A 19170-nucleotide genomic window follows, 5' to 3' on the forward strand; every position below is an offset into this window, starting at 1 on the left:
CCACATTAGCATGTCAAGTGTTACTGACATTGTTCAGATCTTGTTTGAGCAGCCATGTTGTTGAGGTTTCCTGCATGTTACTTCCCTGTCATATAGAGAAAACACGCTCTTGAAGCAGATGCCCTGGTCCTCCGGCTCTTCTGAGATGTTCTCTGAGCCACAGGTCTAGAGGTTACGCCGTAGATGCATGATCTGGGGTTGAGCGCCTCTGGTCTAAGTCAATTTTAAGACGAGGGTCAGGACTTGCCATCGTGACCCGTGTCTGTCATCGGAGTGCTTAGAAGGGTGTCGCAGAGCTCCAGAGTTCAAGACGAGATTGGTCACAGTGAAACCGTGCAAGAAGACAGGAAGGAAGATGTCATGCATGCGGAAAGTGGAGGGAATAACAGGAAGGTGGAGAAGGGGGAAAGAAAGAGAGGATGTAGAAGTAATCGTCTTATTAAATAAGAAACACAGAGCCAATGTAAAGATAAAAGCCCAAGAGGTCAGAGCTAAGAGTCTTCCCTTCCTGCTTCAGTGATCCTCTTCAGCCAAGAGAGACCTACTTCCTTTGTGTTTGTCTTTATATAGACTTTCTGTTCTGCCTTCTCATTGGTTGTAAACCCAACCACATGACCGCCTCGTCACTGCCTGTCTGTACAGACCTCCAGGTCTTCTATGGCTGGTATTGAGATTAAAGGCATATGTCTCCAATGCTGGCTGTATCCTTGAACACACAGAGATCTGCCTAGCTCTGCCTACCAAGTGCTGGGATTAAAGGTGTGTACCACGAACGCCCAGCTCCGCTATGGCTTACTATTAGCTCTGACCCCCAGGCAACTTTATTTATTAACATACAAATAAAATCACATTTCAGTACAAATAAAATACCACCATAAGAGGAGGAAGAGAAGGAGGAGACTAAAACTGTAATGATCGAGTTTAGTAAACGGATGGGAAGACGGACTCCTGCAGGAAGAGGATCAGGAAGAATCAATATCAGGTATAGGTCGGTGTGTATGCCCTGCTCTGATCCCCAGCACTTGGGGGGCTAAGGCAGTACTGTCGTGACTTCAAGGGCAGCCAGGGCTGCATAGTGAGAGCCTATCTCAAGTAAAGAAGACTAAATAGATAAAAGAATCTACCCTCACATTCATCACAAATAATCACATTTAACTCTCTAACACATTTTCTCTCAGTCTCTTGCCATTGCCTGGAAAACACAGTTGTTTTAGCTTTTCTAGTTTAAAAGGGACGTGAGAAGGAGGTGGTGGCCCTTGGGAGGTGGCCAGGGGATGGGAGAGAGGGGTGTGGATCACTGAGATGGAGCTCCCTCCCAAATACAGTAACCCTTCCTCCCAGAGATGTTGTTCTACATAGGGACAGCCACCACCTGGCCCTGGGCCTGTGACCACTTGTCTCTGCCGGATCAGGCCCAGACGGGAGCTAGGATGGCTACTCTCTATAACTGGTATATAAACAGGTCATGGGATATAGCTTGTTGATTGAGTTCTTGCTGAGCATGTGAGAGAGCTTGAGTTTGATCCTTAGCACAAGACACAGAAGTACATAGACATGCACACACATAGTTGCATGCACACAAGACATACTCAAGTGTACACATGCATATAATCATACACATGCACACAGGCATACACATAGGCACATAGATGAACATATATGTACACACACACACACACACACACACACACACACACACACACACACACACACACACGTGGAATTCCTGGAACCAGTGTGGCTGCCTCATGCATCTCAACCTCACTGCAGGCTTCACTGCCTAGTATGGGGTAAAGGGGGCACCACAACAGTGCCAACTATAACCTACCTTCTCCTTCAAGCTGTGAGGAAAAGTTATTCTGCAGGTTTCCCAGTAGAAAGAGAATATCATCTCAGACGAAGAAGGAAAAAAAATCTCTGGGAGTTCATTATGTCTTTTCAGCTCCCAGAAGAGTGCATGGAGAAGGGAGTTGTCAATCTTTCTATTTCTGACCAGGTTCAAGGCTGAGAACTCACAATCTGGCTGCTTTTAGGCTAGAATTTCTTTGAAAATGCCAAGCTCAAAGTGAGAGTCTCCGGGAGCAGCTGCTCCCAGTGCCTAATGGCAAAGGAGGCAGAGGAGCCCCATCCCTATAGTGTCCATCTCTGCCACACATAACCTATCCTGCTGCCCCCTCCATCCTTCCGGCTGCTCCTGCTAGGGCATGGTGGCACCACCGTGGCACAGTCCCAGGCCCCCGGACTCAGGGCTACTGTTCATATGCAGGTCAGTCCCCTCTTACCACAGTGGCCTGTGGACATCTAGCCTGACTCCACAAGAGCATGGAGGATGTCCTAGTAAAAGCGGATGTCCAGGGAGCATGTGAGGCTTCACATCCCATCGAGACCAGTCCCTCCAGTTTCCACAACTGCAACATGGGGTACTAAGAATCTAATGGTTAATCTTGATTGTCAAGTTAATGCGATCCAGAATTGCCATGGAAACAAACTTCTAGGCATGCCTATTTGGGAGTTTCTAGATTGGATTGATTGAAGTGGGAAGATCGACCCTTACTGTGGGCGGCAGCATCCCACGGGCTGGGGTCCTGGGCTGAGCAAAAAGGAAATAGTGAACCAAGCACCGGCATCCATCTCTCCGCTTCCTGACTGTGGTTGCCATGTGACCAGCCGCCTCACACTCCTGCCTCCAGACCTTCCTACCACGATGGTCTGTAAACTCCAAATCAGTCAAACCAATCCCTTCCTTCCCTAAGTTGCTTTTGTGAGATATTTTGTCACAGCAATAATGAAAATATAGACACTCTCTGTCATTTTGGGGGGCATATTAAAGAGGCTGCAGAGTCCCTGGGGTGCAACATAGTGACCCCAGACCCTGTGTCCTCCCCATTGATGAGAGGGCCTGCCTGGTAGGTGTGTGTTCCTCTTGGGGACCTCAGAAGGTTATCTGCAACACACTTCTCTTTTGGCATCTTCTGCAGCGCTCCCAAAAAGGACACCACGTCACAAGTGACATTCTCAGACCGCACTGAAATAGAAAGTGATGTGAGTGTAAAGATGAGAAGCCACTGTCCGGGCACCCAAAAGAATCAAGATGAAAATTACCTGTGGTGAGAGGTTTAATTTGGGGAAATGTGAGTAGCTCTCCTTGGGTGAAAATGTAGACACTTTAAGGAGCCACACTCGCAGAAACCTCCAGGACAGGAGTGGGGGTGGGGCTGGGGGTGTGTGCTTTGGTCTAGGGACAGGAAGGGGAGCACTTCCGGAGGCCTGAAGGACCTTTGTATTGGGACCCTGCTGGGGACAGACATGGCCTCCATTGGGAAGGAATGGAGCATGTATGTCTGTCCTGGGAGCATCCGAGTCCTGCAGGCATGCATGATGAACTCAGTTCATCTTGCAGAGCCTTCCTGTGGACATGGGAAAGCCAGACATCGGGAAGCCGATCCTTAGAAAACACAGGGGTCAGCTGTGATGATGAAAAAATGATCCCCAGGAAGTACAGATTCCAGGCCAAGCATGGTAAAGCACATCTGTAGTCCCAGAACTCAGAGGTGGAGCAGGAGGATTTCGGATTCAGAGACAGCCTGTGCTACACAGCAAGACCTTATCTCAGAACTAAATAAAATAAAATTTTAAACTGTCAGCCTGAAAACACAGCTCCCACCTCAAAAGGAGCAAGAGATGGTTGATTCTGGAGTTGACTATGAGTGGTCTGGGAACACAGATTTAGAATACTCCAAATACCATGAGCCATCATTAAAACGGTCTCAAGAAGTTTTCATGGTAACAGGAGAAAGTCTTAAATTAAGACATTTTCTTTTCTTCTTGTTTTTGTTTGTTTGTTTTTGTTTTTCAAGACAGGGTTTCTCTGTGTAGCCCTCGATGTCCTGGATCTCGCTCTGTAGACCAGGCTGGCTTCTGACTCAGAGATCTACCTGTCTCTGCCTCCAGAGTGCTGAGATTAAAGATATTTGCCACCACCGCCCAGCAGTACACTCGTGGAAAAACCGGTTACAGCAGAGCAGAGACTCTCCTCTGTAGGCCTCCGGCGCTGTCTGGTGACACCTTAGTGTTTGTGTTGGTGGGAGCTGGGGGTCTGCCTGCACATTTCAGTGGGATTTGCCCCAGGGTATCTACACAAGTAGTCACAAGGGTAGACATTAGTTCAGAAACAGAGGGAGGCAGTGAAGGGCTATTAAGGGGCATTAAGATAGTCCAAAATAATTTGGCTCTGGACCTGCAACATCCCAACAATTTTAATAATCACAAAAATTTTAATCAGTTAGTTGGCCTCATAGGAACTTTAAACGGGTGTGGCTTTAAAAAAAAAAAAACAGGAATGTCAGCTCACACAAATTTCAAGTTTATTTCCACAAATAGGTACTAAATGCCTGTGTGACTAGGGAAATCAAGGCCACTCTTCAGCAGAGCAAGATACCCCTGAATGCTCAGAAATCCACTTCCTTGAAAGCCCGGCTCACACTCACACACCAGATAGAGATCTTACTCAGCGCCCATCCTAATGGGCTGTCTATGAGTGAGTGGTCTGAACATGGGCCTGGGACACAGCTCCAGTAAATAGGCAGAAAGGAAGTGTGGTGGCAGGTGTGTGCAGGGAAGAAGAGGAACCAAAAAGTGTGTTAAACAAAGTTCTGGGGCCAGCAAGATGGATCAGCAGATAAGGGTGCTTGCGGCTAAGAACCTGAGTTCATTCCATGTCCTCTGACCTACCTAACACACACACACACACACACACACTGGCGCACACACGCACTCATCACACACTCACACACACACACACACACACACATGCACTCATCACACACACACACATGCACTCATCACACACACACACACACACATGCACTCATCACACACACACACACAGTGGCGCACACACACACACAGTGGCGCACACACACACAGTGGCTCACACACACACAAACACACACACATGCACTCATCACACACACACACACACTCATCACACACACACACACACACACACACACACACACACACACATGCACTCATCACACACACAAATGAAACAAGAATCCTTTCTTTTTTTTTTAATCCTCTCATTCTGTTAGACGCTGTCATGCCAGTGTGCAAAATCTGGAACCGCCGCCGCCACCACTCTGTAACAGAAAGGCAGCTAAATTAATATGATAAGTTTACAAATTAGAAAGAACCTGATTTTTCTGGCACTGGGGTATAACCCAGGGCCTCCCACAAGCTCAGCTAAATGTTCTACCACTGAGCTACACCTCTTAGCACTGATTTTTGAGCCCACACTACACGACCTCAGGACTTCTTGCTAAATGAGGCCATACATTAACCCTACAGTCACCGTCATTCTGGACATGTTTTTGTGTCTGCTGCTACTGAAGCCATCCTTACCTGTTATGTGGCCTGTGGACTTGATCTTTAATGTCTAATATGATCACATATAAGGTCACCAGGCTAACCCTTCCTGAAGATTCTACTTGGTTGTGCAAGGAAGTAGAGGAAATTGAGATGTGAGGAAGAAGGAAAGCGTGTTCTTCCGTGGCTGTCCGTAACATGAGGCCAGCACCTCACTCCCTTCCTACCCCCTCACCCACCCCCACCCTGTCAGTTGTTTCTCTGGAGACAGATCATGGCTCCTTTACATTTTACAAGGGTATGAGTGTCTGTACAAGGAGGGTGCTATTTACAGATGACGGTGTTGGAAGTACTCTTTCCACAAGAGACTTTTGCTGGTTGGCTGGCTGGCTAGCTGGATGGATGGATGGATGGATGGATGGATGGATGGATGGATGGATGGATGGATAATTGGACAGTTGGTTGGTTGGTTGGTTGGTTGGCTGGATGGATGGTTAGTTGGTTGGTTAGTTGAGTGGATGGATGGATGGATGGATGGATGGATGGATGGATGGATGGATGGATGGATGGATGGATGGATGGTTGTCTAGCTGGCTGACTGGCAGGTTGGTTGGTTGGCTGGATGGTTGAATGTTTGGATGGTTGGTTGGACAGTTGGTTGGTTGGTTGGCTGGCTGGCTGGTTGGTTTGTTGGTTGGCTGGTGGCTGGATGATTGGATGGCTGGTTGACTGGATGATTGGATGGCTGGTTGACTGGATGATTGGTTGAGAGGGTGGATGGATGGATGGATGGATGGATGGATGGATGGATGGATGGATGGATGGATGGTTGTCTGGACAGATGGCTGGTTAGTTGGTGGCACTAAGGATGGAGGCTGAGTCTTCAACAGACTAGACAACTTGTCTACTTTGGGTCTGCGTCTTCAGTCCTCCATGAGAAGTTTTATGGAGCTCTCCATGGGGAAAATTTAGACCCTAGAAAAAGGCACATTGCCAAGAGAAGAAGGTGAGCATTCAAGCCCGGGCCCCCCTCTGCTGTGTGAGGTGCCTGGCACTGACTCACCCAACTAAACCAAGGATGTGTTTTCCTAATCTGCCCAGCAATGTGGCAAAAGCTAGCAGTGTTGGTGTAGGCAACATTGTTACAATGCCAGACAACAAAATATGGCTCAGTATTCCTGTATACAGCCAGAGGCCTCTTCTGTGTGCACTCCTGAAGATGGCCTGTAGCAGCAGATGTTCTCTGTATCCCAGACTGGGTATGTGGCTCCAGTTGGTACCACACTCATCTAGCATGCATGAAGTGCTGAGTCCAATATCCAGCACACCTACACTAAGTGTCTCACACTCAGAATTCAATTACTTTTCTTATCACCATGATAAAATATTCCGACAAAAGCGACTTAAGGGAGGAAGGGCTTGCTCTGGCTCACAGTTTGAGAGAACACAGTCCATCATTTGAGGGATGTCAAGGTGGCAGGATCCTGAAGCATCTGGTCATTTCATTCCACACACAGTCAGGAAGCAGAGGGTGAGGGATGCTGGTGCTCAGCTCACTTTCTCACTCTTGTACAATCCAGAATCCCAACCCTGGGAATAGGTGCACCCACTGTGGGCAGGTCTTCCCACATCAGTTGGCCTAACAGAGATAATCTCCCATCAGCATGCTCAGAGGCCTGTGTCCTTGGTGGCTCTAGATCCTGGCAAGTTGAACAGTTAATGCTAGTCATCCCAAGGTGCACTGTGCTGGCACATGCCTGTAATCCCAGCATTTGGGGGGTGGAGGTGGGAGGCTCAAAAGTTCAAGGCCAGCCTGGGCTACATGAGACCTTGCTTCAAAAAAAATTAAATAGCTGATAGATAGGTAGATAGATAGATAGATAGATAGATAGATAGATAGATAGATAGATAGATAGACAGACAGATAGATGATAGATAGATAAAAATATAAAAAAGAAATTTATATCAGAAACATAGTGTGTCATGAAGTTGCCCACTAGATGTAGATCTCCGTGTTCTATGGTGTTTGATAAGTTTGCTGGCAGATGTTCTAAAAGTATGTTGCTGCAATGGCTGCATTGACACACTAAGAAGGAATTTCTCTTCTATCTAAATCTGAGAAAAGTACTCTGACGTCTATCTAAAACTAGAAGTGGTCTCTTCCTTCTACATCCCTCTCTCTATTTTTAGAACCTCCTCACTTGTTCTTTCCTTTTCCACAAATGCTACTCCCGGAAATCTAATGCCTTTTTTTCTGGAAGCTTCGCTAGCATCTGCACGTCCCCTGAAGCGTTGATAACACCAAAGGCACAGCAGACATCAGAATCTCACGGAATTTAGACTTGTAAGGAGCTGCGATCCCCACTTCGCCTTCCGCTATTAAATGTGTAGACATCACAAGGTGTGTACCTGTGAGGACGTCTAGAATTAACAAACATCCGAGATGAAGAACTAGCCGGGCTGACATTTAGGCATCCAGGCAGAGCTAAATTCAGATCGTAAAAGGTTGGTCAGCGTGCGATGCAGATGTTGTTTTCAGTCTTGTGCTGTGAGCATTTCATCAGACTGGTGTGTTTCTTGAAGCTGTGTGAAATATGGAGAGTGAGGTTCTTTAGAAGGGGTGTTCCTTGACTCTCATAAGTGCCCATCTGTTCTACACTCACCTCTGCCCACTCTCATGGTCTAAGGGATGGTTTTCAAATTGAGTAACACACAAGATGATACATATGCAACAAATCCAGGGGTGGGCATTGAGTGTCTTCATCAATCACTCTACACCTTGTTTTAACAGAGTTTCTCACTGAACCTGGAAAAATATATATATATATACATACATACATACATACATACATACATACATACATGTAAAGAACACATGTGTTAGCTTAAAGTTCTGAACTGTCAGGTCTCACTGACCTAAATTAAAGCCCAGGTAAGCATAGGTTCCCACTGTGAGCCTCAAGGAAGAATCTACTTCCTGTGCTTTCTACCCGGAGGAAGCTGCTGGTGGGGCTTGGCCCATGGTGCCCTTCATCTCTCTGTCCTTCTGTCCTCACACCTCCTCTGTCTCTGACCCTCCTCCTTCCTTGTTGATCAGAACTTTTGTGCTCTCACTGGACACACCCGGACAGTCCCGGTGATATTCCTCCTTGATATCCGTGAAGACATGGGCACAGCCCCTCTGGTCCTGCAGGGTAACGTATTCGTGGATTCTGGGCTTAGGAAATGGGCATCTCTGTTAGGGACACTGTTCTGTCTGTCATGGCCAGTCTGATGGACCGGCTTGAGGCTCGGGAAGGCTGGTTCCATCTCTCCCGCCTGACAGAGTGGCTTGAGCATTGCACTGACTGAGGGCCGTCCACAGAGCAGAAGGATTGAGGAATGTCCACTAGGGGGCGACATCCATCACTAACATCTGAATCACTTCAGGTAGAAAACTCTGGAGGAGGCTTAACAAAGGTTAAACAAAGAGAGGGATCCAAGCATTTGTTGCTATGAGACACAGCATCACAAAATTGTAGGCAAGATACAGAAACCCTACAGGAATTGCAGAGCTGCTTTCTCTCTGTCTCTCTGTCTCTGTCTCTCTCTGTCTCTCTCTGTCTCTCTCTCTCTCTCTCTCTCTCTCTCTCTCTCTCTCTCTCTCTCTGTCTCTCTCTCTCTCTCTCCTCCTGTACCTAGCCCCAGACTGGCCTCCAACTCTATGTAGCCAAGCAAGACTTTGAACTTCTAATCCCCCTGCCTCCACCTCACCTCCCAAGTGCTAGGTTGCAGGAATTCACCACTGCACCCATGTTATGGGGTCTGGAGGTCAAGTCCAGGGCCCCAAATGTTCTAGGTAAGCATCCACCGAATGAGCAACCCTGGCCCAACAATGAGGTTTTCTCTCTGTTGTTACATATCTGGCTGTTGTTACACATGTCACAAACAGACCAGAGACCGGTAACCGATGATGGACCCAAGGAATGTGGAGGTTAAGAACTTCCTCTCAGTTTCATTTTTACTGCTTTTAAAGTGATATCATGTTGTAGAAATTTAGAAAACGAAAATGTTTGTATCCCCTTTGGTTCCTAAAAGCTGAATGAAAATTACTGAATGTCAGTTTTCAAGCACTTTTCACTGAATTGCAGGTCTAGAAAAATGAAAATTCATTTAAATGATTAAAATTCAATTTCAAAATATGAACATTTGGCTACTAGTGTTAGGTCTCAGGCAATGCATATATCCAGAAACCAGCTCAACCTGGACTACAGAAGGATTTCTGCTGGTCAGATAAAAGCCAGCACTCCTCAGGAACTCACAGGTTCTCTGTCTGTCAAAAGGAGTCATTTCCTTCGCCTCTGGCAGAAGGGGTATGAGGCTCGCTGTTGACATATACCTGTGGCACCTAGAAGCATATCGAAGTCCATGCTAATGTCCGGGAGTCCTACAGTTCCTGTTCACAAGTGCCGTTAGACATTTCAAAGCCCCTGGGCTAACCTCCTGGCCCTTCTTACACACACAGCCCCTTCCACCCCAAACTCTAGGGCCTCCTCCAGCTCACAGGCTCCCTCCACCCAATTCTGTATAACTGGCATGACAGAACATAAGTGAAAATAAGTCCTCTCTGTGCTCCTTTTGGCTAAGAAGGTAAAGAAGTATTTTCTGTTTCTTTCCCTTTAAACTGTATGGATAAGATAATTTCCTGTGAGTGTGGTGGCACACATCTTTAATCCTCAGCACTTTAATCCCAGCGCTCAGAAGGCAGAGGCAGATGGATCTGTATGAGTTCAAGGTCAATCTGGTGTATATATCTGAGTTCCAGACCAACCAGAATACAAAGCGAGACTTTGTCTTAAATAAATATAAATAAGTAAATAAATAAATAAATAATAAATATTTTCCGGAGTAGTCTGTCTTCCTCTTTGTTCCCTAATCTCTCCCACCCCCTCAGAGCTCAGCTTAAATGCTCTCTCTCCTAAATACTCTGTGTGACCATGATGGCCTCCCTTTCTGAGAAGGGGGCATCTAACTAGGGGGAACTCGGGAGCTGGTGGAGGGAGGCAGTGCAAAAGGGCGAGAGAGAACAAGGTGTAGTGATGTGTGATGTGTGACACAGAGGCCAAGAAGAAACCCTGCACTTTGTATGCTAATCTTAAAAAAACGAAGACGCTGGTCCTGGCAAGATGACTCAGCTAGGAAAGGCGCTTGCTGCCTGCGAGCCTAAAGACCTAAGTTCGACCAGCCGGAGCTTGATTTCCCATGCTACACGTGGTGGAAGGAGGGAGCAGACACCGCTATGTGGTCCTCTAAGCTCCACACTCACGCCATGCCACAAGGAGGACATACTCAAAGGTGTGTGCACGCAACCACAGACACACTGCTTTCCTTCCTTCTAAACCTGCCCCAGCTCCTCATCCCACCCAGTTCACCAAGACCAAAATACTACAAAAGGCGGCTTCTTAACTTGACTTCTAACAAAAGAAGCACTTTACCCCTGGCCGGTCCCCCAGGAGTCCAGACTCATGCGCCCCACTAACCAGAGAGAGGAGATGAACACTCAACACCGTCAGCAGGGCACAGTTAGGAGTGAGAGGGTGTGGTCAGCTCAGGAAGGTATCCCTGTAGGCTGGAAAGATGGCTCAAGAGGCAAGGCACTTGCCTTGCAAAGTATGAGGACCTGAGTTCAGTTCCCAGAAGCCAGGTTTTGAAACTCGAGGAGTGGCAGCACACATTTAAAATTCCAGCTCCGAGGAAACAGCTAGCCAGGCAGATCCCTGGGTCTTAGTGGATGGACAGTCTAGCCTGCTTGGTGAGTTCTAGACCAGTGAGAAACCCTGTCTCAAAAAACAAGATGGATAGCATCTTGAGGAACAATAGGTTGACCTCCTTCTGCCCTACACACACACACACACACACACACACACACACACACACACACACACACACACACACACAGGCAAACACACATGTACACACACATAAAGAAAAGAAGGCATACTTACAATACTGATCGTTAATTCAATTGCTTTCTCTTTTAGATTTATGTGATTGTGTATATGTGGGTGTGTGGAGTGCAGGTGCCTTTGGAGGCCAGAAGAGGGCATCAGATCCCCTGAAGCTAGAGTTACAGGCACTTGTCAGCGCCTTGGCATGGGTTCCAGGAACCAAACTCAGGTCTTCCATAAGAGCAGTAAGCATTCTTAATCGCTGAGTCATCTCTCCAGCCCATAATTCAATTTTTTCAGTCAATCCCCCTCCTCCATATCACCATGCTGATCAAACTAAACAGTCAATCACCACTGTTTACAGATTCTGTATTTGTGAATTTGCCTACTTACTCAAATGTATTTGCAACCCCTCAAATCAATACTAGATTGCTTTGGGTCATTGGGTCATTCACAGATAATGTGCAGAGTAGTAGAAAATATGAGTCTTCAAAAACACACACCTTTCCATCTAAGGTCGAACAAACCAACATTCAACTCCCTTGCTCAGCTTTTGCTCATCTCTGGGTATCCTTTCTGTAGTTCATTTAGTGCCACATTTTCTCTGTATTTTTAGGCTTTTTAGAAAAATATTTTTAAGGTTTATTTTAATTTTAAGTGTGTGTGTGTGTGTGTGTGTGTGTGTGTGTAGAGGTATGTACACTTGAGGACAGATGTCCACAGAGGCCAGAAACATTGGATCCCTTAGAGCTGGAGTTACAGGAGGCTTTGAGTCATCTGATATTGGTGCCGGGAACCAAATGTGGATGCTCTACAGGAACAATACATGCTCCTTTTTTAAAGGTGTATTTTTATTATTTTAAAGTGTGTGTGTGTGTGTGTGTGTGTGTGAGAGAGAGAGAGAGAGAGAGAGAGAGAGAGAGAGAGAGAGAGAGAGAGAGAGAGAGAGAGAGAGCATATGAGTGCAGGTGTTTATATAGACCAGACATGTAGGATCCCTCAGAGCTGGAGACGCAGGTGGTCGTGAGCTGTCCAGCGTGAGTGTTGGGGACCAGACTCAGGTCTTCTGCAAGTGCAGTGTGCGCTCCTAACCACATGTCATCTCTCCAGCCCAACATTTGTGTGCTTTTTGATGATACTTTTGTTGTTTACAGTGGGTCCCCCAACAGTGTCAAAGTACTATCTGATGTTCCTAATTAGAGAACTATTAGGTGCATCTTACCCAATGGCCTTCATTCCAATGTTGATGTGTAATGCCAATAGCCTTGAGTTGAAGTATAATGAAAATACCTATATAAGGTGTTTCTAAATAAGGGCACATGCCAAACAAAGTTATGGGTTGATTGGCTGCTGAAAACTGTGGGTTAGAGGGCTACAGGGCTAAGGAGGCTGCTCAGTCAGTCAGGTGCTTGTCACACAAGCATGAGGACCTGAGTTCAATCCCCCAAGACCCATGTGAAAAAAGCCAGGCATGGTGGCACACACATGTAAATCCAATGCTGAGAAAACAGAGAGAAGGATCCCTGGGACTCACTGATCAACCAGCCTAGCCGAATAGGTGAGCTCCAAGTTCAATGAGAAACCATGTCACAAAATACAAGGAACTCATCATCCTGAGGAAGAACCTCTGGTTTCCACACATATATGCACACACATGCATACGTTTACACACACACACACACACACACACACACACACACACAATCACAGACATGTACACATACACAAAGTCTGTGTCTCTATACACATACACATATTTAGCAACAATGGTGAAAGTCTGAATGGATACACCCCATGCTAACAAAACAGTTACCTCTGGAAGACAAGCAAACAAGAATGATTTTCGCTTTAAAAACAAAAAAGAAAAGAAAGAAGAAAGGAAATCTAACTGTGAACTTACATATTTTTTTAAACTTTGTAAAGACAAGTTGAATGACCTTCTTGTTATCAAAAATAACTGAGAATCTATGGAAAAACAGAAAATAAATGTGATCTTAAAACTCAGTATGGCCAGGCATGGTGGCACACATGCTTTTAATCCCAGCACTTGGGAGGCAGAGGCAGGCAGATCTCTATGAGTTCAAGGCCAGCCTGGTCTACATAGAGAGTTGCAGGCCAGTCAGGACTACATAGAGAGACCTTGTCTCAAAAAACAACAAATGTAGCCGGGCGGTGGTGGCGCACGCCTTTAATCCCAGCACTCGGGAGGCAGAGCCAGGTGGATCTCTGTGAGTTCGAGGCCAGCCTGGGCTACCAAGTGAGCTCCAGGAAAGGCGCAAAGCTACACAGAGAAACCCTGTCTCGAAAAACCAAAAAAAAAAAAAAAAAAAAAAAACCAACAAATGTAAAAACCTCAATGTGTGCTTTCCTGGAATGATGGCTTCCTGTAGTGCATCTTAGTCCTCAAAGATCCATCAAGCTGGTGCTTTTCAGTCCTGGCTGGGTCTTAGGAAAGCCCAGAGAGCTTTCAAATGTGCTGACACTCAGGTGTGGGTGGGGATAGTTCTTAAGTTCCTATGATGCCAATGTATAACCAAAGTTCTACACCCCTGTGTTATGTATGGTATCTGTACCCAGACATCATAAAATCAAAGCAAGGGCTACGGTGGGATATGGTGATATTTTATTTGTACTGAAATGTGATTTTATTTGTATGTTAATAAATAAAGTTGCCTGGGGGTCAGAGCTAATAGTAAGCCATCGCAGAAGCTGGGCGGCGGTGGTGGTGCACGCCTTTAATCCCAGCACTTGGTAGGCAGAGCTAGGTAGATCTCTGTGTGGTCAAGGATACAGCCAACATGGAGACACATGCCTTTAATCTCAATACCAACCTGGAGGACTGTACAGACAGGCAGTGACGAGGCGGTCATGTAGTTGGGTTTATAACCAATGAGAAGGCAGAACAGAAAGTCTATATAAAGACAAACACACAGGAAGTAGGTCTCCTGGATCACTGAAGCAGGAAGGGTAAGGCTCTTAGCTCTGACCTCTTGGGCTTTCATCTTTGCATTGGCTCTGTGTTTCTTATTTAGTAAGATGGTTACTTCTACAGTGGGATTTGGGCCAACATTCCAGAAAGTACTTTAGGATCCTCAACCTCATGTTCTGGCCTTTTGGATAGAGGCATTTGCAGATAAGGACTAGCAAGCTTTTCCTTGGCACAGAGCATGCTAGGGCCAGTGAGGTGGTTTAGTGGGCAAAGAAGTCTGCCACCAAGCCTGACGACCTGAGTTCAAGTCCCAGGACCCACATGATAGAGGGAGAGGATCTACTCCCTCAGAGTGTTTCTCTGACCCACACATGTGCCATCACACACAAGTGGCCACCCACATATACACACACAATTAAATAAATAAGTGTGAAAACCAATAATAAAAGAAAATGGAAGTAGAAAATGCTTTCATGGAGAGCAGAACTTTTAAAGCTTTCATAACTAGGCAGACTAGGGAAGTGGTTCACTGGAGGAGGGTGCCTGAAATTGTATTTAATTTCTATTAATAAATCTGGACTTCTCTCGGGGCATCCAGGTAAGCTTGATTAAAGTTCTCTTGCAAAGGATCCCCAAGTGGTTGCTGCCTTGCCTGTAATTCAAAGTCAAGTGCAGCTCTTTGTCAAATGGTTGCCAGGAGATAGCCTTGGAGTCAACTCCCTGTCTCCTCTGCCATGGCAACGTCTGTGGTTTTTCATCATCTTCTTCCTGTGGAGTCTAGAATTCCGAGTCGTGTGCTTCCATGATTAGTTTGTTAATCTTGCATCAAGAAAAGGACACTTATTAATTTATTTTTACCTGTGTGTGTCCATGTGTATCTGTGTGTGTGTGTGGAGGGGGAGGGAGGGAGGGAAGATAGGAAGGAAGGAGAGAGGGGAGAGATTGGGTGTGAGTGTGTGTGTGTGTGTGTGTGTGTGTGTGTGTGTGTGTGTGTGTGTGTGTGCAAAGCATGTGAGAGAGAGGAGGGGAGAGGACAGAGAGATAGAGGGAGGGAAAGAGAGAGAGAGCAGGTGATCGTGTGCATCCTGCCTGTGTGGAGGTCGTAAGACAACCTTTAGTACCCGCCCTTGCCCTCCACCTTGTGGGAGAAGTCATTACTGCACCCACCAGGCCAGCTGCCCCACAGACTTCCAGGGACTGCCCTGTCCCAACCTCCCAGCTCCCCACAGGAGCTCTGGGATTACAGATGGGCACTCCTGTACCTGACTTACCTTGGGTTCTGCGATCCAAAGCTCAACCTCCTCTCCTCAAGGGTTTTACCCACTGTCGTCTCCCCAGCCCTGAGAAGAGAACCCCCTTCACACAGCTTGCCTTCATGACCTTGACCTGTAGCCCCATCGTTCTTTCTTGTCTTCCCAAGGCTTCCCTCAGACACTCCTGAAAGCAGCTCCATGGACCCTAAAAAGTACAAGAACTCCAAAGAGTGGCTTCCCAAGCAGCAGACGAGATCTTCCTATCATTTCCCTGACCTGCTAACAACAGGAAGTGTATTTATGGTCCCCGGGCTTGATGGAAATGAGGCTTCAAAGTGCCTCAGTTTTGCCATGAGTGAAACAGAGAGGCTCTTGCTTGTGGGTTGCCTTGCGGAGTGAATGACTGAGTCCAGGGCTGCGGAGATAGCTCTGTTAGTAAAGTGTGCCCAGCTCCTCATCTTCGACCTTCATCACAAGGCTACAAGAGCATAGGAGAGTTAAGCTAGCTAAGGGATGTGTTGGATTTTGTCAACTTGATGGTCCTAGACATACCCGGAAAAAGGGACTCTTAATTGAGAAGGTGCCTTGGTAAGACTGGCCTGTAACACAAGTCTGTGTGGCGTTGCCTTGATAAATGATTGATGTGGGAGGGTGCAGCTCACTGTGGGCGGTGTCATCCCTAGGCTAATGCTCCTGGGGTGTTTGAGAAAGCAGGCTGAGGAAGTCACGGACAGCAATCCAGTAAGCAGCACTCTTCCATGGTCTGTACCTTGGGTTTCTGCCCCAACTTCCCACAATGACAGACCGTGAGGTGGAATTGTGAAGCTGACACAAACCCTTTTCTCTCCAAGTTGCTTTTGGTCCTGGTATTGTCTCACAACAATGGAAATCCTAACTAAGACAATGAGCATGTATTCTTTTTCTTCTAGACTCTTCAGTGGAACATAGTGGGTTTTTTTTTGTGTGTGAAGGGAGTGCAATCCACTGTTTTTAAAATCTGTAAAATTGACGCTGAGCATTGTAGTGCTCGCCTCTAAACCCTGCACTTGGAAAGCAGAGGCTGTTGAATCTCAGAGATTCGAGAACTCTCTTGTCCTTCCTATGAGTCCTTGACACGGCCATGGTCATGTCAATAATAACACACATTCATTCAGAACTTCACATACATGACCTACTCGCCCACCTCGACAAATAGACCCTAGACCACATAGAAGGCCTGGTTTGAAGTTGAAACTTTAGGTCCTTCAGCTGCATCACACCCGGGTGTTTACCCCAAGGACTTCAATCAACACATCTCAGTTATTTGTACGTCCATTTTGACCACCTCACTGTAAAAGCTAAGTTATGGAACCGGTCTAAGTGTCCAATAACAGAGGAATAGGTAGAGAAAATGTGAGCTACACACACACACACACACACACACACACACACACACACACACACACTGAATTTTTTCACCCTTAAGGGAGAACAAAGTTATGTCGTTTACAGGAAATTGGATGCAACTGGAGATCATCATATTGAGAGAATTAAGCCAGTCTCAGAAAGACAACTGCCGTGTGTTTTCTCTCATTATGGTCCCTAGATTGCACACGGTCACATAAAACAGTGACTGTCTTTGTAAAATGAAAGCAGAGGGGGACAAAGGGCAGTAATGGTGAGAGGAGATGGGAGAGGAAGGAGGGTCGAGAGACATGGAGGTTTTCACACCTGTATGGAAACAGGTGTGAAAACACTTCATGCCTATGATGTGCTGCCTGCATGTATGTCTGTGTACCACATGCATACCTGGTGCCCACGGAGGCCAGGAGAGAGCACTGGACCCTCTGGGACTGCAGTTCCAGACTGTGAGCCACCTTGTGGGTGCCGGGAATCAAACCCCAGTTCTATGGAAGAACAACCGGTACTCTTACTCAGAATTATCTCTTCAGCCCCTGAAAATGTTTTAAAGGTTGTTGTTGTATTTTATGTGTGTGGGAATTTTGCTTGCATGGGTGGCTGAGCCCCACTTGTGTGCCTGGTGACCAAGGAAGCCAGAAGAAGGCATCTGATCCCCTGGAACTGACGTCACAGACAGTTGTGAGGCATCATGTGGATGCTGTGGATTGAACTCTGGTCCTCTAGAAAGGCAATAAGTACTCTTAACCACTAAGCCATCTCTCCAGCCCGCAAGGAAAACATTTTCAATTTAGTATAAAAAATGTTGGAAGAAATTATTGAATCCATAGAAGTTCTGAGCCCAAAATAACATGCCAGAGGGTTCTGGTCCCTGGTCCACGATTTGTGTGCCTCTCCTCTTCCAACTCACTCCTGGGTTCCCTCTAAAACAGAATGGACCTCAAAATCCCAGCTCACAGCTCACATGTACAAGCTCCAGTTACAGAACCACAAACAGCCACTGTCTGGGATTATGGATTTAAATGTACAGCACACTCTGTCATTGAGATAATGGACCAGTACCCCACAATGTCACTCAGGGGCACTGGGAATTTGGAGGCCATGGTCTATGGTTCCTGAGGAATGATACTGTATGGCTGACCTCTGGTGGCCTCCATATCTGCACATGCACATGCACCCACCTACTCACATACACGTGGAGAAATATAATCAAAACAAACATGCAATTCACATATAGAATATAAGATAACAAAATAGGATGATTTTACTGGAGTTTGGATGAACCCCAACTGGTCTGTCTTTAAAATCCTCATCCTTCTCTTTCCTATTTCAGCTCTTCCTCTGCCAACCCTTACAGAAAACACCTTGGCAGGTCCAGCCCCATCTTTCTTCACCTCAGTGAACATCACTCTTGCAGGCTGCAAGAATATATTATAGAGATTCAGCTGTGTGTTAGAGCTATACTTTGACCGGCCAAGGGTCTGTCAAAAGGCAAGCCATTTATTATGAATATTTGGTGTTATCCTGTTGTGCCCAGATCGTGACCCCCAGAGAGACCACCAAAGACGAGCATGCCGGAATGCAAAAGCAAGGTTTAATTCTGGATATCCAAAAGCAATACAAGCCTAGGCAGGGACTCCATCCAATACATCCAATGCAATGGAGGCTGGAGGAAGCGCCCACCTGTCTGCAAGCTCAGTTTTTAAAGGGAAAAGTCACAAGGTTACATCATTTAGGGGTGCTAGTATGGATACAATTCTGATTGGCTCACTTCTAGGGACTTCTAGAAATTACTTCTAAGGGAGTGGTTGCCCGCCACCATTTCTCATTGGCTGCCCTCAGGTGGGGGCATTTCTGTGGTCAGTTACCCTGGAAACCAGGGAGAGGACATTCCATAGTCCAGCAGGCATTACCTTGTGACTATCTTGTGACTCTGTACTTTTACACTTCCTGGTTTCTGGAATCTGAACTGACTGGTTTCAGTAACTAATGGCCTATTCCCAAAAGGAGAAATCTTAGGCCTTAATTTTAGGGTGAAAGCATTTGTCTTATTTCTAAGATGGCTCATTTTGGTCTCACAATCCAGCTTTTAATATTTCAGCTGTCCTCTGCTATGAAATTCTTGCGTGACCAAATATTCCCAGACCATTTGGCAAACAGTTCAGCACCTCAGACCTGCTGAACTTCTAGGTAACTAACTCCCCTGCTGAGCCTAGGAGACAAGCTGGCTGGAGATGCATAGCTTTGTTTCTTGTGCAAATGAAGCTCAGACCATCCCCTTCCTCCATGCCTAGGA

At 46.4% G+C, this 19170-nt stretch overlaps 1 protein-coding gene across 16 annotated transcripts in view; it reads right to left on the reverse strand.

Moving 5' to 3' along the window:
• Nucleotides 1–464: 464 nt before the first annotated feature.
• The window catches only part of LOC143267772 (uncharacterized), a 31761-nt gene continuing 13055 nt past the window's right edge, over nt 465–19170 (reverse strand). For 4 of the 16 annotated variants that reach the window (XR_013043217.1, XR_013043220.1, XR_013043221.1 and 1 more), the window contains 3 exons: nt 8031–8173; nt 7777–7950; nt 5152–7006 (listed from right to left, as the gene is read on the reverse strand). Coding sequence is in view for 5 of the 16 variants with exons in the window: in XM_076547292.1 (XP_076403407.1) it covers nt 7878–7950; nt 15495–15681 (260 nt within the window). In the remaining 11 variants the exon portion in view is untranslated. The other 12 variants (XM_076547294.1, XM_076547291.1, XM_076547295.1 and 9 more) reach the window with 8 other exon arrangements.

Source organism: Peromyscus maniculatus, chromosome 11 (assembly GCF_049852395.1).
Source record: "Peromyscus maniculatus bairdii isolate BWxNUB_F1_BW_parent chromosome 11, HU_Pman_BW_mat_3.1, whole genome shotgun sequence".
NCBI lineage: Eukaryota > Metazoa > Chordata > Mammalia > Rodentia > Cricetidae > Peromyscus > Peromyscus maniculatus.